Source organism: Chlamydotis macqueenii, chromosome 1 (genome assembly GCF_036417535.1).
Source record: "Chlamydotis macqueenii isolate bChlMac1 chromosome 1, bChlMac1.mat, whole genome shotgun sequence".
Taxonomy (NCBI): Eukaryota; Metazoa; Chordata; class Aves; order Otidiformes; family Otididae; genus Chlamydotis; species Chlamydotis macqueenii.
The window spans coordinates 38933851-38961084 of NC_141556.1; the positions used below are offsets into that span (position 1 = coordinate 38933851).

The 27234-nt window shown below is 37.7% G+C and overlaps 1 protein-coding gene across 3 annotated transcripts in view; it reads left to right on the forward strand.

Moving 5' to 3' along the window:
* The first annotated feature begins 1234 nt into the window (after positions 1–1234).
* The window catches only part of RAB3IP (RAB3A interacting protein), a 33951-nt gene continuing 7951 nt past the window's right edge, over positions 1235–27234 (forward strand). The window contains exons 1-7 of one of the 3 annotated variants that reach the window (XM_086740032.1): positions 1235–1306; positions 9388–9663; positions 9872–10133; positions 17609–17704; positions 20293–20370; positions 20755–20958; positions 25677–25805. In XM_086740032.1, the coding sequence (XP_086596158.1) occupies positions 9413–9663; positions 9872–10133; positions 17609–17704; positions 20293–20370; positions 20755–20958; positions 25677–25805 (1020 nt within the window). In that variant the 5' untranslated portion in view covers positions 1235–1306; positions 9388–9412. Of the gene's footprint in view, positions 1307–1527; positions 1685–9387; positions 9664–9871; positions 10134–17608; positions 17705–20292; positions 20371–20754; positions 20959–25676; positions 25806–27234 lie in introns of those variants that run through there. The other 2 variants (XM_086740034.1, XM_086740033.1) reach the window with 2 other exon arrangements.

Sequence of the window (27234 nt, forward strand, 5' to 3'; positions counted from 1 at the left end):
TGGAGTCTTGTTTATAGTAGCTTTCCAACATTTTGCCTACTGCTTTTAAAGACATAAAAAAAACCCACAAAAGATTCCAGACCAGGACTTCAAAAGGGAAGAAGTGATGGCTATATGTTAACCTCCTAAAAAGCTGGAAAATTGCCTGAACTACCCTGGTTGTGTCAGGCTGGCAGTAATGACGGCTTAAGGACATAGCCAAACCAAGATGAGAGGTAGTAGTAGTTATCTCTTTATAGGACAAACTAGTAGAGCTGGAAAAACACATCTCTTTAGCAGGTAAGCCCTATTTTAGCTCTGTATGTGGCCTTATTGCACAAGCCTTGTGCATATAAATTACAGTTCAATTTTTAATTATTACATACATTAGGCAGGCTCAGCACCTGATTTGGGGTAGTGCATGCCCCATGAGTGAAAATCACTGGATAATGATCTGCCATAAGTCTCATTTTCTCAATTTTAATTGTGTAATCCTGTGCCTTTGTTAATATACACCATTAAATATAACTTCCTCGTGTTTTTCACAGTAACAAAGCATTCAGACTTTAATAGCCCTGTCCTCGCCTGCCCTTGAACAGAAGCAATGTTTTAACCCTCACTTCCAGGTAATAAGCGGAGGCAGGGAAACGTTGGCTGATCTCTCCTGAAGCCAGGAGCATTTTGCAGCCTCTCTTCTGGTGAAACACGGCACCTGACAGCACCCATGCCCTGTGCTGGGTCAGCTGTGAGCCTCCGGTACCTTTCCAGCTAGGCCCTGAAGAAATGATCTAACAGCATTTTGTGGTCAGAGCATTTGCCATGGGCTGCCCTGGTACCACTTGTAGCTGAGGCGTGGAGGCTGCCCTTGACCCACACAGGCTGGTCTGGCTCTCAGCCTTGGGCCTCCTCTTGCCAGACCTTCTGGCCCCTGAAATCCAGCTGCCTGTAAGGCAGCATGGCTGACTATCAGGAGTGTGAAGGAAAGGCCTCCCTGATGCTGTCCCTCAGGAGCATTTTTGGGTTACTGGCAGGTGCTTTGAGGGCAGACAGGGAGGCCTAGGCACCCCTACTGACAGGAGCCTGCTCTGCCTGGCCTTGCACCCCGGGCCGCAGGAGGGGCACTGCCCGGCCGAGGGCGGTTACCCTGCACCCCCCGCTAGGGGGCGGCGAGGGTCGCGCTCACCTGCCCCCCACCCCTCCCGCTGCGGGCGGTGCATCCGCCGGGCGCATGCGCGGCGGCTGCCCAGCGCCCCGCCCCCCCCCCCGCAGGTTGGCTGAGGGGACGCGGTGCGGCGGCGGCGGTGTCCGGTCTCCCTGGGCTCGGCAGGTACGTGGCGGCGGGGGGGGGCGCGGCCCCGGCCCCGCTGGCGGTAGGGGAGGGGGCGGCCCGCCGGGTCGGGGCTCCCCGATAGCGCCGCTGCACCTGCCCGGCGCCGCGCTACCGGGAGCCTGTGCCGGGGCGGGCGGAGCCGCAGCCGCCTAGGAGGGCTGCCCTTTGCCGGGGGCGGGCGGCCGGGCTTCCCCGCACCAAACCTGCCGCCCGCCCGCCGTGGCCACCCCGGCTGCGGGGTTCCACCCCTCCGCGGAAGAGCGCGACCCGGGCCGTGCAGTTGTGTCCGTCTGCGGCGGGAAGGCGCCGCTGGCCCGGGCGCCCCCGGCTCCGTCGGGTTTTGCGTGGGTACAGAGAGGGAGCAGCTGGCCGCAGGTATGCGCTTGACCCCAAATCTGGCGGCGGTCCGAGCCCAAACTGGGCAAAAGTAATTCTTGGGGGTCACCCCGGAAAGTCTCGGCCCCGGGAGAGCCGGTGGACAAAGCCCTCACACGCCCGGAGGCGGCGGGGGTAGGGGAGGGCTGGGCTGGGCTGGGCTGCTCGGTGGGTTCACAAACTTTTAATCCCGTTCCCCTTCCTCCCCGTTCCCCAACCACCTGGAAGGGGCCAGGAGCAGCACGGTTGGGGCCCGGCTCTGTCGCCTTTCTGGTCGCTTTCAGGTCGTGGAGGAGTATTGAGGTTAATACCCGGTCCCCGATAAGTAGCCTTGTAAGCTGTGGTGGTTAAGTAGCAGGGATTTCAGTTTACCTTAATTTTCGAATGCAGTTACGTGAGAGGATAAGGCACAGAAAGGAAATTCTGTTTGCAAGTTGATTGCAAGTGATGAGCTGTGCAGAAATTCGTGCTGCCGGAGTGCTGATGGTCCACCCGTTCCCTCAGAGAGTCACAGGACTCTGGAAGCAGGAGAACACCGAGCGGCCAAAGCCTTGATGATCCCCTCAATGCTCGTCTTGCTGTCAAAAAGCAACAGTGTTTTCATCGGTTTGAGAGTGGTGGTGGTTTTTGTTTTTTTTTTTTTTTTTTTTTTCAGATAGCATACCAAGCCTTATATTGCTTGATTTGTTTGCCGTATTCATTTGTAAGTGTGTTCTTAGGAAGTCTCAAAAGCAGTGATCTAGATAGCTGAAATGATTAATCTTCACAGACTTGCCGTAACTGAAATTGTCAGTTTGTCTTTTGAAGCAGATGTAAGGTTATTCACTCTAGAAGCATGTATTGGCAGCTACCATCTGTTCAAATATTTGTATTCCTCAGTAAAATACAGGGCAAAACCCGAGGTCTTGTTGCTTTAATATTGTTTTTATTATAGATCTGTTTAATGAGTTCTGAGGAGGGTTAAAGTCAGGCATTTGTGTCTTGGCAGTCATTCTTCTGTTGTGCTTGGTTAATGTTACCTAGTGAGCATAGGATAAATAATTTACCGTTCTCATTATGCTTTTAATAAATAACAAATGGGAGTGCACCTCACAGCTGCGACTGAAATATCCTTCCTGTTACACTATATTTAAAAGGAGATTTTTTTTTTTTTCTGTAGGAAAACAGTCACAATAAGCCTTTTGATTATAGGCTGCAACAATCTTCATAGCTTCTATTGATTTGATTTAAAATTCATGTAAAATGCCAAGTGAGCTGGTCTCTCACTGTTCCATTTATGTTTATGGATTTTCCCAGAAAATAAATGTGTACTTTGGATTTTTATTTTTAAGACGCTTTTTAATATGGCATTTAAAATCTTGTCGAATGTAACTTGACTAAAACTTGTATTAGACACTTGAATTATGCTTAATAATATGCTAGCCAGTTTTTCAAAAATTAAGAAAATGGTTCTTTAAATGCATTTGCAGATAGATTTAGAAAGCTTTACATACCATGAACATTGTGATCATTTTTGCTTAAGTTTACCGATTTAATATTTTCACTGTTAACTGAATCTGAAAGGGTCTTTAGGTCCAAGTCTTGGCAAGAATGACACTACAGTCACTGTGTTCAGGCTTAAATCTGAGATGAGATTGTGAATGTTTCCAAGATAAGGCAGAGCAATGCTTTGTCTTACAAAGAACAGTGTCTGCAAAGAAAATCATATTTACAGTTAAATTAACTTGGTTTAGAGAGTCTTTGCAAACCAAACAGCATTCTTTGAATGTTTGTTTACAATAAAAGTTTGCAGTATTCTACCTTGCAAAGCACGGATTTTTCACTCTAGTAAGAGTTGTACTACCTACTAGACTCTCAGTCATGTTTATTTATAGGTTTCACAAGCACTTCATAAATATAGGTCGTTGAATCTTGTGTGCCTTTTGTTTCTGTAAGAGAGACACTTGCTGTCTGTGCCTGTGTTTTTCTAGTTGAAAATATCCCTATAATAAAGTTTTCAAATTAGATGTTTTTTAATCGTCAGTTCAGCAAAATAGAAATTCTTTTCACTTCATGAAGGATTGCTATCAAATAGAGTACGTTTCTTTTAAAACAGGGGGAAATAGTGTTTTAGATACCCAACGTGGGAGTAAAGAATAGAAAAAGACCCACGTTGTAGTGTTATATGACAACACCAGTTGATTAGTTGGAATGCAATAGAAGAATATACTTATGTTGAAGTGTGGTTTTGCTAGCCCTGATATTTTGTAGACCTGCCTAACTTACAATTGGCCTTCTATTTACCGTCTTGCCTAGTTTACCATCTGTTGATAAATACGTAGTGCAAGGTCACTTGCAAATAAAAGTGGAGTATGTAAAGACGAGTAGTTCAGTGCTTTCTTTTCTCTCGTCTCTTACTGCCTCCATATACTGCTGCATATTTGGGCTGCTGAAGCAGAAAGTTCTATCATAATTGTGAAATTGTGACAGTGGGAATTGTTTTTTGCAAACCTGAGGGGAATTCCTGTGGCAAATCTTGAATTGTGTTTGTGCAATGAAATGGCGTCAATAACTGTGTTTAAACTTGCTTGAATTCTGAGGCTAAGCTTAAATATAAAACTAAATAAGCTTAAATATAAATATAAAACTTCTTTGCCCCATGCCAACATCTGATGAGTATCTCCTACTGGATAGGTGTAATTGAATTGAAAAGTTTGAACTTTAAATTAATATCCATAATATGCCTTACAACAACTTTACTTTTTAAACTGCCTGCTTTCTTGTGATAGGTATAGATATGGAGTAGCAGTAATTAATTGGACTGATTCTTTGAAAGGCATTTATTAGTCCACCACTCTAATTCCCTATGGCGTTCTTCAGAGCTTAAAACGTATTACATTCCATATACATTCTTATATAATGCCAAATACTTGAAAACCGTTGTGTTTTTTTTTTAAAGCCATTGAAAAGAATGCAAACCCAGTGATGGGCTGATGTCCGTCCTTTTGAGGAACTGCTACAAAAAATCCACTTTCCTATCCCTCCCAAATGAACTGAAGCAGACATTGGGATCTAATTAATGAAGTCCTTGAGACTTTATTACATTTTGAAAGGCCTGCTGTGTGAAGATTAAACCACTGTAGTTAATAAGCACCTTTTCTGGTAAATGCTAACTAGAATTTACTTTTAATCAAAATATTTGGAAGCAGTAACTTTGTTCATTTTCCTTATGTGATATATATATATTTTTTTTTTTTTAACTTGAGTAGGTAGCTGTTCTGTTGTGATGGTGCTCTTTACTGTTAAAGCTAGAAATGAGATTTTTGATGCGTTTGTTGTTTGCTGCTGATGTTGCTTTTAAATGGGCTGTAACAATTAGGAGATTGTTGAAAGTTGTCATCTTCAACTCATCTTGTATTTAAAAGCAATCTGTGAAAGGCAAACTCCAGAGTTTTTAGTAGGTGGTTTTCAACAATACTTTTTTTTTCTTTTTCCCCAAAAAGAAAACAAGTCACAATAAACTACTGCTTTTCAGGGAGCTTTTTAGTATTTAGTTATTGAATGCTTTGATTCAGACAAGTAGCTGAACGCCTCTTAGAGTAATAACAGGAAAATTGGATTGAGAATTTTGATTTAACTGTTGTTGAAAATGTTCACAATTCTTAATTCCTGTTAGAAGCCATAGGAACATGTTAAACTGACCATTGTTAAACTGATTTCTTTATAGTACGTTTTTGTTTAATATTAGATAAATAACAGATTTGAGCATAGTTTCGTCATTAAGTTATGTGGGTATTTGGCAGTACAAGTGTGGCAGTGGAGAGGTAATAAAAAGCTGCAACATTTCCGCCAAATTTGTATTATTTCTGGATGAAAGTGTAAGGAAATTAATTTATTTTGGTTTTTTCATCCTGATTTATTACATACTTGAACTTTGTACATTATCCAAATTGCATGTTATCAACTAAGACAAAAATAATCACTTATTCAGTGGGCACTAATGCTTTTCCAAGCTTTCACCATATATTAATGTGGTAGAAAAGGTATTAAGAAAACTCATGATTTTGTTTAATAAGTGCGCTGCCCTGAAACGTCAGAATATCAGCTTTTGTTCACAGTAGCAGAATTACTACTAAAGAGTGCTATGTCAACACTGTGTTTTTTTTACACGCTGTCAGCTTGGCTCCCAGTAAAGCTGTCTGCTTACCATGCGCTTCATGTTCCTTCACAGCAAGGCTGTTCATTGCTGCCTTAGTCAGTAATATGAACCCCCCAAAAGCCTTAACCAAGCTTATAATCTGTAGTGACACTGAAATTTAATGTGCTTTTCCCACCCTCCTTTTGTTTACCATTATTTTGAAGAGTTCTTTCCCACAAAAGAGCTTTTGTTTTTAGGACCGCCTAGCTTTTTGCGTGTACATTTGGTTTCATTAATGCGCAGCGTGTGTTCAGCTGACATGTTGGTAACAACATAATGGTGTTGGTGAGTCTTGAGTTGGAGATGTTTAATACAGGCTTCTTTGTCTTGTATGGGTGGTGTACCCAGCTTCTGCCTGCTCACTGCTGAGTGAGAAGTAATGCTAGGAAAGAAAAAAGTTGTGAATGGGAAGTGTTTTACGCAGATGGTATGCTTGGGAGTGCCCATTTGACAGGCTATGGGAAAAGTTTAGCTGAGGGACTTTTATTTTCAGCTCTTCCAGGAATAACTTCAAGTTTTTTACATACTCTATGAGAAAGAGCTTGTTTTTCGATAACTGAGAAGACATATATGGATTTACTTACTCCTAAATCTCTCTTGTCTGTTTAGGTAGAGATTGATATTTAATGTATGAGCAGAGCAATGGTCTTGTAAATAAAATTCCGTCATCTTTTGGTTTTTTGTCTTTTTTTTTTTTTTTTGAGAGAGATGACACTATTAAAAACACTGCAGAATATGGGCAGGTTAGGTGGAAAAGCTGTAGGAGAGGAATTAAGTGGAACATTTCTCATAGGAGTAGCAGCATATAAATAGGATATATAATTTTGTTAAATTTGGATTTTTTTAATTGTTTTTTTTTCTTTTTTTTTCACAAGGATACAGCTTTGCAAATCATAGATTGATATGATGGTCTAGAGGGGGAGCTAGAAATGCATTTGAACATTTGGAAGACAATAAGCAGACTTCTAATAATTTTTTGGTGTGTGAGCCAGCATGACTTTCTGGACTTCATAACATAGCTGAATTTGTGTAAATTATTGTAAAGATACATCTCTGAGTCTGTCGCTTACTTGATGTACTTAAAATATTTACTTCAAACAGATAGCCACAAGATTTGTACAGAAATAGTAAAATACATTAAAAAACTGAAAAATAAGTTTTTTTTTCTGAACCTTTTTTCCTTGGAAATGGCTAAATAGTATTTTTTAAAAAATCAGTTTGGAGAAAAAAAAAAATCATAGAAAATCTCAGCCCAATGGGGTATGCAGCTGAAAACAACCAGTGGTACTGATAATGCAAAATGCTATGGTACCACTATTGAACATCAAGTGAGATTGTGGGTTTTCAGTGGAACTGTGAATATGTCTTTCAAATCTGAAATGGAAACTAGCTCACAGAAGAGAAGATGTGGCGGGAGAGTTGCTCCAGTTTCGCACTCAGCTGTGTTTTCAGTCTGTGCTTCTGTTGGGTGGGGTTTGGTGCACTTCCCTAGGTGCTGTAGGCATTGAAAAGGCAAGGCATCCAGACAGCCTTCTACATCCCTTTTCAGAAGCCTACATTTTCTCTTAATTATGAAGACTGGAATCCAAAGAATTGGGAATGTGAAGAGACATCTTGGCGGTGTTGCCAATATAGTAGTGTTTGGCGTGGCTTACTTGGTCGAAAGAGGAGAGTGATGGGAACAATGAATGTTAACCTGACTTTGAGATGTCATTGTTTTACACCAGTCTAATAGTTGCACTGTAGAGCGTTTTTGAAATGTAACCTTGAAGAAATGTCCTGTAGCTCTGGCAGTCCCTCAATTTAAATTTGTTGACTCAACAGGCTTTATAATCACACAGAGCATGTCATTAGAATGCTTATAATAGGTAAGAAGAATAGGGAAACCAAACAAGAATATTTTTTCAAACTTACTTGAACTCAAACATAAGCTGTTTGTCTCTGTTTTATGGTAGAAAAGCTCAAAGCACAAAACTGTGACAGTGTTTTTATATGTTTGAGCAACTGCTCAACTGTCATGTTTGAGCAACTGCTGTTGATAGTTCAAAATAAAACAAATTTCTGCAGAAGATGGAAAAAAAACAACCTGAAACAAAAAAAAACCCTATCCCTTTTTATTCCTGTAAGGCCTTTTGTGTCCCTTAAGTCAAGGAACTTTCTTAGAGGTGGTTTGTGGTTTGCCGTTTGAACAAATGAATTTCTTCCACGTGTATCTGATAATGTGGTAAAGCAACTAAACATGGATGTATACGTATTCAGTACGATACTTGAGGTGCGAAACAATTTTGAGCAGTGTTCTTTGAGTTTAAGATGACCAAAAAGTATTGATTTAACTAAAACATTACTGCATAGCCTAATTTGCAGATTCAATTCTTGGTATTTTCCACATGTTTTGTGAAGTAGCTAATGAACTTGAAGCTAATGACGTACCTGTTAGCCATGAAGAGATGATGTCATCTACTATGACCATCATCTTTCTAGATCTTCTCTTTGCCTTGTCTTTTCAGTTGTAAGATCCAAGCAGATTTCTCTATAAAATGCAATGTAGGATTTCATTTAGGTGCTATGGTTTGTTTTTTTTTTTTGGTTTTTTTTTTTTGCATGTTAAGTACCTTTGTGAAGCCTTAATTTTATCTTCTTTATTTATATAACATGGAAGTTGGTTTTTTTTTTTTTTTTTTTTTTGCAGTGAATAATCACTGCTAAGTAATTCCTTCACAAATTTCTCTATGCTACTTCCAACTTTTAGTTTTGAGTCATGAAAAGATTTTTCTGATCTCTGGTAAGTGGATAAAAAATAGGAGCTTTCTGTTGGGGCTTACAGAATTCATGTGTTGTACTTGTTTTCTGTTGATCTTATGAAAAACATATGGAATTAAAAAAAATTAAAATATACTGTCAGTTACGTTACCAATTCATTGTACACTTATACCTGTAATATATTTTTTGTATGATATTTATTCACTTAATTATGTGATACATTAAATACACATCATCGTACTTCATAAGAAGTGTTATTGGCTAGTTCTGTCATTTCAGTGAACAGTGACAAGATCGGATGTGTAATTTAACCAAAACTGCTATGGACTGGAATTTATTTAAAGGTTCACTGATTTCTGTCTCTAGATTATTTGCTTTGTTGAGGTTAAAAGTGGAAGCTTTAGGTTTTAATTTTGTTTTTCTTACTAGTTAGGAGGTCTCTCTTTCTGAGAATGCAATATATTTGTATTTTGATACAAAGCTGCTCTATGCTATATTCAAGATTACTTTATTTTATAATATAGACCATGTTCTTTATTTCATCAACCTATTTAGATGCGGGGTCTGCTATTAGACCTTCTGGACTCAGCAGTCCAATGTGTGGAAGAAACATTTTTGGTGGTTGAAGTTGGTACTTTTGCAAGATTAGTCCACAGTTTCCATTATATCATTAAATGTATTTGGGTGTTTTTTTAAATTCAAATAGTTGTCAGATATAATTAAATATTTCCTGTTTGCATTCTGATAATGTGATTATTTAATTCAGGATTTCATATGATGAGGCTTTTATTATGGCCAGTGACCCCTTGGAAGGCTTTCATGAAGTGAACCTCGCTTCGCCTACTACACCAGATCTTCTTGGAGTAAATGAGGCAGGGACTCAGGAACAAACTACCTCACCCAGTGTTATCTACCGACCACATCCTTCTGTTGTGTCCTCCACACCAATCCAACCCAATGCATTAAATGTTTCTGACCTTCCCACACAACCTGTTTATTCATCTCCCAGACAACTGAATTGTGGAGAAGCATCAGGTGTCAGGTAAGTTCTGTGTGTCTTTTTATTTAAATTGTTGATGTTTGTTGCATATAAACTCCTTGCTTTACTAAAGATAAAAGTTTAATATTACTTACAGTGTTGTAATATTAAATTGTGTTGATAATAATACATTCAACACCACTAGTGCCATTTCTAAAATATTTCTTCGTAATGTATTATATAAATTAAAAATATATTACTCTCTTTACAGCATCAATGTTACCGACGCAGTACTTTGTTCTACCTCTGGACCCCAGGGTGGGTCATTCAATCACAGTAGTTCCAGAAAGGAGAGCAATAACGCAGAGAGAGAGTTTTTGCAGGGCGCTACAGTAGCAGATGTTGCTGAAGGAAATGAAGATATTTTTGGGTTGAGTACAGACAGTTTATCTCACTTACGGAGCCCATCTGTACTGGAAGTAAGAGAAAAGGGCTATGAAAGATTGAAAGAAGAACTTGCAAAAGCTCAGAGGGTAAGGCTCATTGTCTTGTCTCCTGTTTTTTTTTCTTCAAAGTGGTTCTAATATTGCAGAGTGATAGATGAGCCAGAAGGTGCAATCTTTAATTTCTTATAGAATTACTAGGATATAATTATTTAATATAAAGTTATTCTGAATGTGTGCAGTGCTAATGTCTTAGAATTATTCCTTGATAGTGTGTTTTTCTAGTGCTGCTGGTACTTAACCATGGAAATCTTTTGCTGCAGTATCTGGTTAAACTCACTTTTTCATTGAAATGTAGACTGTTCCTTCATTCTGACACTTGAGAATAAGAGTAATTTTCTATCATTCCGTTGTTACCATATAAGTATTTATAGATGGTGATTAGATACCGCTTGAGTCTTCTTTCTCCTAGAGTACAAAAGTGTAGCACGTGTCATGGAATACAGAAATGCTTTAGAACAGGAATACTTGTGATGTTTCATAGGGGAATACCTGAATAGGAAAGAAGCAGTAAAGATATCACTGGTGTGTTTTAGAGTACTCTTACACCACACTTCAAATTGAATATGGATACCTCTGAAGACACTGTAGCTCAATTCATTAATATTTGTAAAGCGCTTTGTCTTGTTTGGATGGATGGTGCTATATAAATGCAAAGCCATTATTTATAATTTTTACATCTCTCTGTGCTTAAACTTTCGAGTAGATTTTGTGCTATTTGTATCTGTGCCCTTTCCTCTCCTCTACATGATTCCATTCTTGTTTAGATTTTATGCTCATCTTACCTTGTGTTTGAACTTGTTTTCCTCTGTTTGTTACCTCATCTTGTAGAATGTAGTCATCATTTCTGTCATAGTTGCATTTGCCCTTGTTAATGTGAGTCTTAAATACGGATTCTGACGTGACTACTTCTGTTGATTGTTTTATTGCTGAATAGTTGCTTCCATTGCTAATGTGTTTGCTTAGCATTTGACCACTGAAAGGAAACATTAACCTGAGCTAAGTTTGAGGACCTTGCATGTGAATACATAATTCTAGCAGTTTAAGTTGGAACCTTAGAAAGTAAGAACAAATTAAGGTTTAAACTTTAGAAGAGCTCTTCCAGCTTCTGATGGTATACCACAGTACAGGTAACGTACTTGAAAATCATAACTCGGATCTGATACTGTTACTTTGGAGTTATCTGGAAGTCATATTCCAGTGTATACCACTTTTTCTCTTAAAGATGGAAATATTTCCTATTTCATGCTGAAATTTAAGGTCATTTTTAAGGAAATGACATTAAGACTGCTGGGACATACTAACTGCATGTTACATATTTTCAAACCCTTTGGGTCCTTTTAAAAGAAGCAATTCAGCACTAGCTTGAGACTGTTGATGCCAAAGTTCTTGTTAATTCTCAACACATCAGGTTGATTCTTACCAGTGTTATACTGGATGGTTAACTTATTTTGTCTGCTGGTCTTCCTGTTTCAGGATTGCTCAGTAAGGCAGGAGACATAGCAGGAGTCTACAGACTGTACAACAATAAACCCTATTCCTTCTGTAATATCTACTTTTTTCCACTTCCTATATGAGGACTATTTTTTCCTATCCCTAATTCATCTCCAGTTGCTGTCTTCCAAAAGTCATGGCTGTTCACGGAGGATTTTGCCCACTCTGCAATATTCAGTATGTCTTGCAGTCTTTAAACTTTTATTTCCAAGTATGTTCACTTTTGTCAATGAGTACTCAGTTTAAAAATCTGTAGGGTTGTAATTAATAGGTAGTGCCTGTGTATAGCTCATTGGTTTTTGCATAATGGTTTTAAATTCTCCATAAATCTCTGTGCTGTTTATTAGGAACAGTGAGAAAAATGAGAATTACAATTTGCACTTGAATTTTGTGAGCTCATTGAGCCTGGAAGCCTTACAGACTATAGATTTTCCAGGAGTAAACACAAATTTACTATCTTGCATTTTTCATTTGTTGCAAATTTCTTAGCCAAATTGTATGCTATTATAATATGCATTAAAGATTGATTTGAATTTGTTGCAGTTGTGATCAGAAAGGGAACTAGAAAGGAAATAGGAATTTCGAAGATTAGGGATCCACTATCAATTTTTTTCATGTATTTTCTTGGAGTGCAACTTTTTTCTTAATATGCTCTCAATTTTTTATATTAGAGAAAAATATGTATGTCATGTAATTGTTAGACATTTAAGTATGGTTCTTGAAGAAATTATTCAGGAATACAATAAAGATTTTTTTTTTTTCTCCTTTGTGTATGCCTTGTACTGTGTAAGACTACAGACTTCACTTCTCAAAATGAAGTGTTGCTGACAACTGTTAAAAAAAAAAAGTCTTCAAAAAATTTGTTTCTTGATGAGAGGAAGTATATTTTCTACTTCAGTCTGGATCAGTTGCAGCACCAGTTCGTGTAATAAGATTGGGAGAAAGTCTGGGTCAGAGGTAACAGCATGGTGGGCAGCATTCTATACTAATGGAGCACATAATATTGGATATACTTTTGCCTTAAAATATCCCCTTAATTAAAATGACATAGATTTTTCACTCTTTGAGACAATTCAAGTCATTTTTGCTTATTTTTTCACTGAAGACTTAAATTTCTGGCTGTATTCTTGTCATAGTTTAGCCCTGATCAGGACCAGACTACGCAGTCTCTCTCCCACTTCCCCCCCCCCCCCCCCCCATCCTCCGAGAGAACAGGGGGAGAATTGGTAAACAAAAGAAAACCAGGAAAAAAAACCAACAAACATGTGGGTTGAGATTGAACAAAAAGTAAATTTAGCAGTAATGACAGAAGAAAACAAAACAGTGATGGAATACGAATACAGTATAATGGCTTACAACAAATCTCCACACCTAGTTTTCTTCCAAGTAGCAGGAGACTCCCTTCAGCACCCTCCTCACTTATATACTGAGCATGATGCTAGATGGGATGGAATAGCCCTTCACCTAATTTGGTTAAATTAACCCCAGCTGTTAGCTAATTAGTTAACTATCCCAGCCATAGGGGCTAGCAGCTTCAGTTCTCCACCCAGCTCAGGTGAATTTTAACTCTATCCTAGCCAGAACCAGGACAATTCTGTAAAGTAGAACTGAAGAGTCCTTGCTTTAGATGATCTGAACCTTTCTCCTTGTTTTGCTACCCTTTTAAAGCAGCATCAGGAAAACTGAGAAGGTGTTAAAAGGCTTAGAGACTCAGTGCCTGGGACCTTATCTCCTCATTTCTTTATGCGTTTGCATTTTTTCTGCCATGTTTGGATTAGAGCTGTGTCACCGTGGTTACTGAAGGTAGACCAGCCACATGTAGATAACATCTGAGAAAGTAGTGATGGTATTTCAATATTTGGTATTTCTTGATGTGCAAGTTTAGTGGAGTCCTTGCAAAGGAATACCTTTTGTTTGCTTTTCATCTTAAGTAACCAACACATTGCATGCATTTTGGATAGGTCGCTTGTAGTTTCTGAGCTGTGGCAGTTTGTAGTCATGTTTTCCTTGAATTTTTGTGTGATTTGGCCCTGAAGTTATTTCCTCATCAACCAGACTGTCAATATAATGATGTCATCCATGAATGCAGAGGGAAACTTAGGTATCTGTGTTGATATGTTTTCTCTTGGAGTGTTGAAATTACCAGCTGTTGCTGATGGTTCCCCCCCTTCTCTGATGAGGAAAGAGCAGTCTGCCAGAGATATTGGTTGCAAATACCATATTCAGTTTGAGAAAAAATTCTATGTTTCCCACAGTCTTTAGAGTAAGATTTTTAGGCTCGTTGGTAACAAGTATAACCATATTTTACTTTTTGTAGTTGAAATATCAATTACTGGTATTTCCCTAGTAGAGTGAAATTGAGAATTTTTTCCACACCGATACAGTGATTCTTGTGAAAGAGTGGTTTGTCTGTCAAACTCATCTCTCTCCACTTCAGAGACAAAGATGGTGTACAGGACAAAGAATCCAATGTGACAGAGGCTATTGCCATTATTGTGGTATTTCTGCACAGGCTAACAGTGATGGTTAAATCTCTTTGTTTTTCCACAGTAAAACATGACATTTTAAAACTCTGCATGAATTAATCAGTAGATTCACAATAACTGTCCAGGAACTACAATAGTACTGTACAGTACACCCAGCATTCTTAAATTTCTGTTGTCATCTGCTTATAAGTTAATGAACAATATAAGTGAGGATGCTCCAGACTAGCATACCATCCCAGAACTCCACTGAAGAGTGTGCATTCAAGCTTTTCTAAAACTAATTGCAGCTGAATTGTAAGGTTACTCACTCACGTTTGTTAAAGATGGGTTAGTTCTCTGAAGGTGTTTTGCAGTTTCTTGCTGTCTTTGAGTGATGAAAATTTTCAATTTCCATGCCTCTGATGCTCTTGTTGTGTATCGTAGGCATAGAAGTATTCGCAGGCAAGTAGAAGACTACATGCAAGCAAACCAGAATCATCTTCACCCACATCTTCTCTCACATTGAACACCCTTGTAAATGTGATTGCAAGGGACTAATTTTTATGTAGGTTAACTTGGGTGCTGAGTGAAGACCAGTCAAATAGGAACGTATTCTAATATAAATACAACCTTTTTTGCCAATTTCAGAATTCAGCAGTATCCCATGGTTCTAATTTTAGGTGGTATCTATAGAAAATCTTTGCTCTTTCCTTTATCTTTTGCATCTAGTTCTGACTTGGTTAAGTTGCTGAACTAGATGCAGGATGACTTTCTTTCTAGAATTTAAAATATGAATGGTTTTGAAGCAGTAATTTACATTCCTTATCTCACTGGTTCTTTCTAAAGACCCACCTTGTAGTCTGTTTGTGAAGATCAAAGCAAAATAAGCAGTAATGTGACTCTTTGATATAGGATTTTTTGAATGTTTTGTTTTCCATGCAAGTTGGGTTTTTATTTTTATTTTTTTTTATTACCTACTTTGGTAACTGTGTATTGTGCTTTATAATAGCTCATTGTGTTCGTGCAGTTACTTTTTAGAACAGTAATGTGGGAAGGACTGCAGCATGGATGGTTAGTCTAGCATATGCAGTTGTCTTTTCTGCCTCTGTGTTGTGTATGGCTGGGAAATCTCCAGTAATAATGCCTTTAAAACGCAGGTGGTAGCAATGTTTCTAATAACCGCTAAGCTTTTTGCTTTGGGCTCTCTTTAATCTACCCTGTGTTTAAAAAAAAAAAAAAAACAACCCGAGTTATTAAACTTGCTTGGCAAAATAATATGTTATGTTATGCTCCTCCTGAATCATATAATGGAAACTTGCGCAGTGTTTGACAAATCTAGCTAAGCAGCCATGTGTAGCAGACTGCCTGGCGTTGTCTCCTTTTTGTTTTCATTAGGTAGCATTACTTGTCTGCCTAAATTTTAATCTAACCTCCCCCAGTCTTTCCAGTTGCAGGCAAAACTGTAACTGTCTTACTTAAAATAGTGTGTTGATAGCGGTAGCCCAAAAGTGAACCTAGGGTAGTTCTACCTTCATTGTGAGTTCAATAACTCTTGACCTGAGTATGAATATAACCTCCTTTTAAGATGTCTTGATATGTCTGTAGCATTTTCCTTACAAATCAGTGAAGTAAACCAAAGAAAATGTATTGATCTATTCTCTGCATTTATAGGAACCTATGAAACTTGAACTTTAAGTGTTTTGCCTCAGAATCTTTAATTTCCTTATTAAGAACCGTACTTTATACTAACACAAAAATAATTAATTAAATTTTGTTTCCTGTTAATTTTTTGTAACTTATTTTTTCCCAGTATTATTTTTTTCTCTTTGGCTCTTGATATTCCTTTTTCCTTCTCTTCCTTCCATCTGTAGCTATTTTCCCGCCTTTTTTTTTTTTTTTTTTTTTTTTTTTGAGACCGATAGGTCACTGTGTGCAGAATAGTAGCTAGTAAGTAGGAGTTGAGTAATATTTGAGAAATACCATGTTTGGAAAAAAAAAATCATTTAAGTGGCATTTTTCAAAATAGTTAAAAGGTTGCATATGGAAAGCAAAAAGTCAAAATAGCAAACAAACTAGACTAAAAATCAATCAAAATGTCCAAAGTTAAAACCAAATAAAAGAGTGAGAAATAATGTCTTTGATACTAAACGTGTCTAGAAGAGTCCTTAAACACTGGTTGAATTTAGGACCTGAAGTCAAAGACGACCCTTCATCGTAAAGGAAAATTATTGCCAGTTTCACAGCAGAAATTGAGAATAAGATGTAATATCAGCATGCTGTAAGGTGAGATGTAGTTTCCCACATCATTGTGTACAACATTACTCAGTCATGAAGACTTTGAAGAAATACTTACCGCCTCCCAGAAACACAAGGAAAGCTGCCATTTGGGCCTTTTTATGACTTTGTAATGACTAGCCTTGCAGAGTTTTCTGAAGGCAGCCGTTTTGTTTACTGGTTTCTGGGAGTTTTCAAAGCAAATCATTGCTAGATTTTATTTGGAGTCTTTGATATGTCAGTGACAGGCTTTGGTCCTGCATTTCAGGAACAATGGTAGTGTAATAGCTAGTTTGGCAGGGAGGAAGGAAGATAGGGATGAGAGGGGAGTTAGGGCCAAAAAAAAATTCTTGAGGTCAGAGTGAGCTCTCTGCTGCTTTACTTTCCCTTACTTTTTCTCTCCATCCTTCTGTTTCTTGCAAGAGGTTCCAGGGTTTAATGGTTGGGAAAGGGGAGAGGAACCCTTCTTTCAAATTCCTTGTTGAACTTTTTGTACTTCTTTGCAAATTACCCCACTTATTCATCAGAGTTAGGACAATACAGATGAGATTGGCCATGTGTAAGCCTTATACTGCCAAATCTGTGTTAAAATCTTACTGTGAAGGTGGTATGGTCAGGCCTTCCTCACTCAAACTCTAGTGGTGTAGACAAATATTATTTTGAATTTCATTAAGTTGCTTTAATTTGCTTTATATATCTGCATAAACAAGAGCAAGAATATAATTACAGTATGATTTTGGAATTGTATTGGTTGTAAGGAGATATGCAGGAGAATATTTATAGTAAAATATGTTTTAAGATTCTTTTAGAATTGGAGATTGTCTTGAGACAAAGCTATTTTTGAAGTTGTTGTTTTTAAAAAGGTTTACTTTCTTTAAGTGTCTGTTAAGGAGTGGGTAAACAGAACTGGTATTCTGTCTGTCCCAATAATTAATTTGATCTGTATTTTAAGTGACTTAAGTCTTCTATGCTTTCAGGAAAAAAAGCTTTTTTTACTTAAGAGTGTTTTAGAAATGCTGATGTCTAGGTTAGAGATACTTTAGATTGGCCTGGTATATTGCTGTATAGCAGGAAGAATAGCTATATGTATGTACAGCATTAATTTAATTGCTTCTAGTGTTAAGATTAATATTTTGAAAGGCTTTGTTTAGCAAAGGCTTTATGTTCCTCTGATTTTTTTTTTTTTTCCTTTTCTCCCCTCTCTGTGGTATTAGCTTTAAAAGGCCAAATTACTACTCTAAGTCAGAATAAATAACTTTCAATTTTCCATAGGAGCTGAAGTTAAAAGATGAAGAATGTGAAAGGCTTTCTAAAGTGCGAGATCAACTTGGACAGGAATTGGAAGAACTTACAGCTAGTCTGTTTGAGGTTTGTTGGAGTCTTCGATGTGATATACTTAAAGGAGGCTGAGCCAGATGTTTTATGTAGAATCAGTATATTGTATGCTGAATTTTTCTGCAATAAGCTTATAAAGGGATTTATGTCCTGAAGACCTGGGTGTGTTGAAGTAGAGGCTTAAGGGCAAGCAGTAGACTTGTCACTTAGATGAAAGAGACCTTGTTGAGCTTGACAGTCTGCCTAGGCACAAAATGAAGCAAATAAGGAAAATATATCAGCTTAAAATCATTTAGGCTTACTTTTTGGCATAACTATTTTGAGACAGCTTCTCTGTCTGACAACAAGACTATCTAGGTAAGAGCTAAATGTGAGGTTGCCATGGTGACTAAATAAAAAAAAAATAATGTAGTTCCAGATCAATGGAGGTAGCAAGTGCATAACTTAACCGTGCTTTCAGCTTTTGAATTTTGGGTCTGGCAGCATGCTACTCCCACAAACTTGGAAAGAAACATTAATATTGAGTGATGCACCAGGGTGGAACCTGGTTACCAAGTGAGAATCTTGAACTTTTAAGTGGAACGTTTTCATTTGAGAAAAAGGCAGTAGTGCCAGCAAAGATTGTGAGCTTGTATTTCACACACACACACACACACAAAAATCTTAAATCCATACTTCAACCAGGATCAGTTCTCATTTTATCATAGGATTATATATAGGAATGCCTAGAGGCTAAATTATGATACCCAGAACTGTCAGAATAAATGTAATAATCTGGAGATGATTTATATGTTCACCAAATCATAAGTATACTTCTCAGCATATGCATAAAGATACAATATTAGGTATGTTTTAGAAACAGTATTTTAACCTATGATTTGTATTGGTATAAAAGTGCTATTAAAACCTTGAAAATAATGACATGCAAAAATCAAATTACAAACTGATCTTTGGATTGGCAACACATTTTGTTTCATCATGCTGGTAGGGCAAAGTTACTTAAAATATTAAGCAGTTCCTGTGTGTAGAGAATAAATGGGAGACTCAAAAGGTACTTTTTTAGTATAAATACTTGTGTCTGTTGGGGGGAGAATATACGGCAGGTATTTTAACTGTAGAGGTATAAAAATTATCTGTGAAATATTATATTAATGACATTTTATAACTTAGAACAATGTTATCAATTTGTTAAAGCTATGTTTGAAATACAGCATGTTGGTAATAATTTTTTGAGTTTTAATGATTCAGAATTCCCATGTCACTTTAATTTTCTTTTGTGATTTGATTTCACTAAGAGGCTCTTAAAAAACACAATGTTGAGGTTTCTTGATTTTTGCACTGGGATCTACAGCCCTTGAACTCACGTTCTATTCTGAATCCCACTAATTTCATATAAGTGGATATGCTGGAGCTTATATTAATGCATCTGAGGATTGAGACTTGTTGTGCACAGCTGGGTGTATGTCTTACATTGTTACACTGCAGTAGCACTGTAACATGCTTTGCTTTCCAAAGTGCATCACTAAGCAGAAACTGCATGGTCAATGTTAAATGTATTTGTACACATTGTATAAATGTGTATGTTCCCATTCCTGCATGTGTCTGTTGTTACTTAAGAGAATTTTACAAACCCATATTATACAGCGATGTTGTATGCCAGTGAGAGCCAGATCTTTTGGTATGATGACGTACGAACTTTTAAATTTTATTTATATAGCGTCCAGATACGTGCTAGGCGCTTTACAGATATGAGAAGGATCCTATTCCAAGTAATTTAGTTGGTGGCCCTGATCTTTTGATCTTTGTTGCCTTCAGTAAGTACCAAATAAGAACAGTAATTTGACCACAGGTGCAGATTGCTGGATCAGAGCCTAAACAAATACATTATGCAGACAAAAGACTTAGAGGTATGAGGTAAAAGGATGTTTAAAAAATTCCCAGTCCTTTTATGCTTTCTTCTTTATTGGCTTAGCCTTGTTTCTTTACTTGGATTCGGTTTTAGTGCTTTTTCTGTTTTACTTAAGAAATGTTTATTAATCCATGAATTATTTTAAGCTGTTGCTTTGTCTTTTTTATTGATGGTAAGAATTTAGACTTCATAGTTGTTTGACCAGTTCCTTCATGCAGAAAGTTACAGTTGACTCTAACTGGTTATTCTGGCTAGAAGAAGGGAGAAGTTCTTTTGAATGTGCTACTGTGCTCATGTTGCTTTTGTTGCTGCTGGTTGAGTCTTTCTCTTGGGGGTCAAGGAACTCGTTGTCACCCACTGCATTGTGACTAGAGCCTGGCATCCATGACAGGTATTGTTTCTGCTGGAGGGGGAGTGGGTGGAGTTGCTGAATTTCTGAATCTGGGCTCAAGACCAAGGAGAAGAAACTTTGTGGGTCAGTGATGAATCTAAATGATAGATTTGTAAGTTATATTTTGGTATGTAACTATTTAATTGTAGATTGCTGCACAACTCACTATTCACAAGTAGTCTCCGTGAAGTAAAAGTATGTCTTTAGGTGTGGTGTTTTTTTGTTTGGTTTTTTTTGTTTGTTTTTGTTTTGGTTTGGTTTTTTTACTGAATCCTGTAAATTTGTGAGAAGCACTTACACTAGCTAAACATTTTTTTATAGGAAGCACACAAAATGGTTAAAGAAGCTAATGTCAAACAAGCTGCAGCAGAAAAACAGTTAAAAGAAGCGCAGGGAAAGGTGAGTTTTTTTCCGACTTGCTTGCTTTGTCTTTTTACATGGTTGTAAATCTAAAGTGTGAATCATAAAGATGTAAATAGAGCATTACCTGTATGCAATATTGAAATATGTACTAAGTTGTTTTGTGTCACCCTGACATATTCTTAGTTAACACCTGTGGCAGAGAGCTGGTGTTTCAGCATCGTATGAGGTAGCTAGCAAGGTGCATGGGAAGCCAGTGTTACTACAGTGTGCAACTGCATAGGCATCTGTGTGGTAGTACTGTTGGAAGATGAAGTCTTGATTTGAACCAAGATAACTGGAAATTTTGTTAAAGGATTTAACATATTCATAGCCTAATAAGATACTTTGTTTTTTAATGACTTTATTCCCCCTTCTCCCAAGATCGATGTCCTCCAGGCTGAAGTAGCAGCATTGAAAACACTCGTACTGTCTACTTCACCGACATCTCCAACTAAGGAGTTTCAGTCTACTGGAAAAACCCCTTTTAAGAAAGGCCATGCAAGAAACAAGAGTACAAGCAGTGCTATGGGTGGCAGTCATCAGGACCTTACTATGATGCAGCCAATTGTGAAAGACTGTAAAGAGGTAACAGTACAAGGATTGTCCTCTTTTTGCTGCTAAGCTGGCTTTATCGTTTTGTTTTACTTACAATAAATCTAGTATATATTGAATCCTCATGTAATACTGAGTGTTTTAGAGATTTTTTTCATTAATGAAAGAATTTTGTTCTTGCATACTGAAAGGGAGTGATTTTTCCAAGTCTTGTTCACATTCAAATCATTAAGGGAAGATAAGATTTGAAATATTGGAATTAATAATTTAAAGATGGGAATTAAAAAAAAGAACACACACAATATAACTGAATGATAAGTCCTGGTGGCTTTTTCCAAAGTTCATCACTGAAAGTTCATAAACTTTCATTAAATGTTTCATAAACTGTCAGAGAAAAGAGGAAGAATTACCACTGGAGTCCCAGAGGGGCCTGTGATTTTATTTATTTATTTTATTTTATTGTTATTTTTTTAATCTACTCAGATAATTGAAAATGGGGAAATAATGAGGCAACAAGTTGGTGCTCAAGCCCTTGAAATGATAATAGTAAAAAGTGACCAAAGAGTTGAGAAGAATCTTATGATACTGAGTAGTTAGTAGAACAGCAGATGAAGTTCAAAATCAATAAATGAGAAATGAGACCTCTAGTTAAAAATGCAACTCTAGCAAACAAGCCGTTGTGGACTTAGAAATAGCTACATTGTACTGGAGAAAAAAAAAAAAAAAAAACAACAAACTAAGGTACTTGTGGATAATTCTCTGAAAATGCATCTCGGTGATGATGATGAAAGTTGTGAGGAAAGGAATAGATAGGAAAAAAAAGCATCATACTGCTGAATAAACATGTAGTAAATGTGTGTGTCTATGCATGCAGCTATGATATCTTCATCTCAGAAAGGACATAATGAAAATATGAGGAAGTGTGACATAGATGGTCAAACCTATGTAAGTATTTCTGTGTAGAGAGACACCTGAGATAGAACAAAATCTATACAATCACAGGTAGCATGGGAAGACGAATAAATATTAATGATTTCTTGTAATAAGAAAACTGGAAGCTAAAAGGACATTTGATACCGACATTTTCAGTCAGTAAATGCATAATGAAACCTTGCGACTCATTGTCATGAGGTAGCAAGATTAAAAATATAAATGGGTTCAAAATGTAGTCATGCGAAGTGACAAAAGAAAAGCCTGTCAAGGTCTATAGAAGATAGAGATGACATTTGGCTTAGGAAGCTTTTTTAACTACAGATTGCTACAGGTTGGGAGGCTGTAAAGTGAAGACGTGTCGCTGTCTTTCCTCTCATAGTGCTCTGCAGTCAACTCTGTGACTGCTGTCCATTGTCAGGGCTAACAGGCTAACAGGAACTTTAACGTGATTCACGGTGGCCGTTTTTATGCTTCGTTTTGCCAGTTATCATTAAGTGCATTTATACTATACACCTTTTTACTAAAAATCTAGAAAATAAAGGCATTTTCCAGTTTCTTTTTCATACTTGGTCTTAAAAAAAAAAAACCCAAAACTTTATATCCTGCCTGGCTGCTTTCAGTGGTATTCAGGATGTTTTCCTTATTAAAATTGAATCCTTGTTGCTCTTCAGAAAGATGCGAACAAATGGGGAGAGCTGAGATGGAGTCCAGTTACTCTGTAAGCATCACACTGAGGTCAATGAAATTTTTAAGTGTCAGGCAAGAGCGGGAAAGGGGAGAATTCTGTTTTGCTTCAATTTCTTGTGGAGAGAAAGTGGTGAACGCGGAGGATATGCTGCAGAAGGTCCAGTCTGCCTGACGGTTTCTTTAGTTCAGTCTCCTTTCTGTTGACTGCATAAGGAGATGCTTCGAGGCTGATCGAGGCTGCTCAAAACAGGTGACTGTTTCTTACCGTGGCAACCCGGGGAATCAGTAAGAAACATGGATTTTTCACCTGCTGGGACTTGAGTCTTTCTGTCTCTCTTCTGAGCAGGATTATTTAATGCAGTGCAACATGGGGTGAAGAAAACAAGGCCACCTCTGGCATGGTGGTTAGGACATTGTTTTAAACAGGGGAGACATGCCCTTCCCTACTCCTTTCGTTATCCGATGCTTTGTGGTTCTGTTTACTACTTTTGTTTGTTGTTGGTCTAAAATAAATGTTTTTGCATTCCTGGGAGCTGGTTCTGAAACCATAGTTCTGCCCCCTTCTTGGTAAAAGTTCTTGCCGCTGAGTTAGGTTACCCTTTGCATGTCATTCTTCTGATTTTGAGTGACTCTGCTTTGAAAGGGGGGCCGAGAGTACCCTTGTTCAGGGGTACGTAGTGGCCTTGTGGTGTGGGGAATATAGTTTTGGGCCCTTATGGAGAGTCTACCATGCGGATATATGTATTTCAAGATGCTGGATGGAGCTGGGTGTGAATATCTGTCAACTCTCAGGTTTCTTTGTGGAATGTAGACAGAGTTAGACTGGCTGCCTACCCAAAATTGCAGTGGAGTCAGTCAGGTGCCAACATCCCAGAGAAATGCTTCCTAGCATGTGGGAGTGACCTCTAAGATAAGCAGACATATGCAATTAATTTAGGTATTAATAGGATTTAGGCAAACTGAATAGCTGCCTGGATCTTAGGCAGGCGTATCGCATCCACTCAGTATAAATGCTGATAAATGCATCAGTGTTGTTCAAAGAGCTGAAATTTCTCTGATGTTTTATTTTAGTGTAAAATGAAAGCATTAAAATTTAACTAGAATTATTATTACAATTGGCTGTATGTTTAATTGCAGCTAATCAAAACTTTGATCTAGTGAAAGCGCAAGTAAAGGCAGAGAGGAGATTGGAAACAAAGAGGATCAAGCTATATTCACTGAGCAGTTTTTTCAAGGCATCTTCTTTATAAATTGCAGGTTTGGGTGAAATTGAGTTAAAGCTAGAAAATAACAGAGTTAATAAGTGTATCTTAATTTTTGGAATCATATAGCACAAATAAAAATGTCTTCCCCCCCCCCGTTGATAGCTCTTGATTGTATTAATTTTAAGGCCAGACCTGAGATGGATCTTAAGGTATGGCAAATGTTCCTTTGGGGAGCAAGTTACACCTATTGAATTTCATTTGTACAATGAGGGTGGTGGCTTAGCAACCAGAACATTTATGGACTAGCTTAATTAAGATGGTTGTTCTGATTGTATGTGAGTGTAAGGCAAGTAGCTCTAATGGAAAACAAATTTGCCAGTCTAATTTTTGTAGGTTATTTTTCAAGAAATAAAACCAACAAAAATGACAAAAGAACTCCCCAAAATATATATGTGAAAGAATGGTGAAGTGCTGGGAGCTCAGAGAAGAGGTAATGCATGGGGAAAGAACAAAAGAATGAAAGAGGTTGGTTCAAAGCACTGTAAATAGGGTTAAAAATAAATTATTTTAAATTTTAGGACACATTGTTTTTCCTCTTTCATGATCTCATCTGTATTATTTGTTTTTAATATTACAAAATTTTAAAATCACATCCTGCCTTATCTTTGGCCTGCAGCATACGTCCTTTTGTATAGCTTTAGGTTTGGGGTTTAGGAGTATAAACCTGCTATAGCACAAGAAAGTAATTTAACAACCAGTTGGAGGGGAAAGGTGCTGAAGTCTGTGTCAGCAGAATGTCAGAACCAGTCTGAGGATGGTGTTGTATCTGAGGAGCAGAGTGGTGTTGCATCTCTTGGGGACTGGCATTAGTCTTTTATTTTGGATTAGGAGTATGTGCCAGAAATGCTCCTCCCCACTCTGATCCGCATCTGGGAGCAGCGTTGGTGCCTGTGAAACGAGATCCTTCTCGGGTAACCCTAAACCAGATGATGTGCTCTGGGGGTACCTCAGCGTGCTCCAGCTGTTAGTGGGTAGCCAGCCCATGGGACAGGCTGTCCCGTAATGCAAATCTGGATTTTAATAGTGACCTGGTACCAGTCTCCTGAATGCCAGACTGGATGGGTGCCTTCCCACTGCTAAATTGATCTCAACATGGAGATGACAAAACAAGGTGCTTTCAAAGCAGGGAAAACCATGTCTTCCTAACACAGAGCAGGCTTACTCCTAGTGTGATTTAATGGGTTGTTTTAGTATTTCTCTGTTGGCTAGAGGAGCTGTGAGGAGCAGGCTCATAAATCATGCCCAGTGAATATCCTTGCCTTCCTGTTGTAGCATGGTGTAGGAGAGAGTTTGGGCATTAAGATTAAAATTGAGGAATAAGAGAACAGTTTTAATTGATTTGTACATTGAATTTTTGTTTTCCTGTGTTAAATGTCTGTTTTCTTGTAGCATTTGGATAGCAGTGTCTTACATTCAGATGCAGGGTGAATGTGTAAGATGTTTAGGACTGCAGTGTTTTCCTTAGATTTCTGCTTTTCTGTAACTTGTAGAAATGGAGATGGACTAAAATAATGAAGATGCATGAAGAATTTTTTTTTTTGCTTTTTTTCCTGTTAATCAGTTACATTTTTCAAAACTATATTGGAAGCTTAGGAAATGGGGGAGCTTGTCCTTGGTGTTTTGATGACTGGTGAATGCATTACATCTGTGTCTTGAAAAGTATATGTTTGATTTGCTTATATTTACAGTCTTAGGAAAGTAGATTTAAGAAGATGTTCATAGCTGGGACGTGACAGCATTCTTTCACAGTGCAATGGAAAGCATTTAGTTTTACTGCTCATTGTTTACCTGTGGATATTTGCAAATGATAGACACTAGTGTGATGATTACAATACTGAAATATGTGAATCTTTGTGTGTGTTCTAGGCTGACCTGTCTTTGTACAATGAATTCAGATCTTGGAAGGATGAGCCTACTATGGACAGAACATGTCCTTTCTTGGACAAAATTTATCGGGAAGATATTTTTCCATGTTTAACCTTCTCAAAAAGTGAGGTAATGGAAATAGTCTAAATGTGGTTGCTGACACTTTTCCCTTAAATATGTTACACGAAGCCAATAGACTGTATTAAAAATGTTTTCATATGAAGTTTAACCATTTTTCTTTCATTAGAGTGTGACAGTTTACAGTGAAGTTCTGAAGTCTAGTCTGGAGTATTGAAATGGTCATCTTTTCTTCATCGTTATGCTATTCCAGATACAGCCTTTTTCGGTCTACTCCTTCAGATGTTACTGAATCTGGTGTTTGTAGGAATGGACGGTGTTTTTTTCCCCTGATATTTCAAAGATACTCTTTTGTAGAAAGAGTGTCCTGTCACTGTCTGTTGTTTTTATAGGGGGCAGTAGAGACCAATATATGTAATTTTGTGGACCAATTTTCTCTCATATCAATCAGAGCAGGCTGCAGCACAGTCTGGGTGTTTTCTTGAAGAGAGGTTTGAGTTACAAGAATTAGACTTTGCAATTTGATGTGATTCAGCAGAGGTGGTTTGTGAATATGGTTTTAGATGAAATGAATTACGGACTTTTTTTCCTGTGTTTTCCCTGCACACTGTCCCACAGAGGGAAGACTGGATTTTTAGCTATCTTAGGAATAACATGGAACTGATTCCACTGATTCTAACTGCTTAGTTTTTGTTCTTAAGCAGCATTTACAGGCTATGGTTGTGGTATCAGTCTCTACAGGAAAGGCACCAGATTCTTAGATCTTTATTAAAATAAGAATAACAAATTGTAAAGCTCTCAGACTTGATTTTTTTTTTTCCCCAATAAAATTAAACGCCTCACATGGAAAATGTTGTCTTTTCTTCATAATGTTTATTGTTTATTTTCGTATGATGTTATGTTCTTTTGCCATGCTTTTCATCTACTGCTACTTACTGGCCATAAGTATGCACATTCTTTTAGATAATTGTATACCAGTTCATTATTGTTATTGTAGAGCATCATAGGAACCTCTCCCACTAAAAAGTTTACTTGGTTACTATGGGAATTAAATTGCTTCTGCAGTATGTATAAGTAGGCTATCCTGTTGTCTTTCCCAGCAACTTCATGTTGTTTTTTTTTCTGCTTCAGTGGTGATAGAATTACTGTAGATTTGTATTTCCTCTTAAGGAAAGAATGAGGCTTCTAGCACTTGTCAGTTATATCAGTTATTGTTTCCAGATGCTGTGCATAGAAACCAACTTCTGTTTTCACTTGAATGTTGATAAACTAATCTGTAGTTAAACCAAATAATAAACTACACATATTGTGGTTTTGAGTAATTGGAAATGCAGTTATCTGAATGGTTTAAGTGTTACATTAAGTGTCAGTAGCCTCTTGTGTATGTATGTAGTGTTTTAATTCAGGGAGATGGCAGAAAAAGAGTATTTCAGATGAACTACTTTAATAGTAACATTCACTTTTTAAAATATTCAAAGTA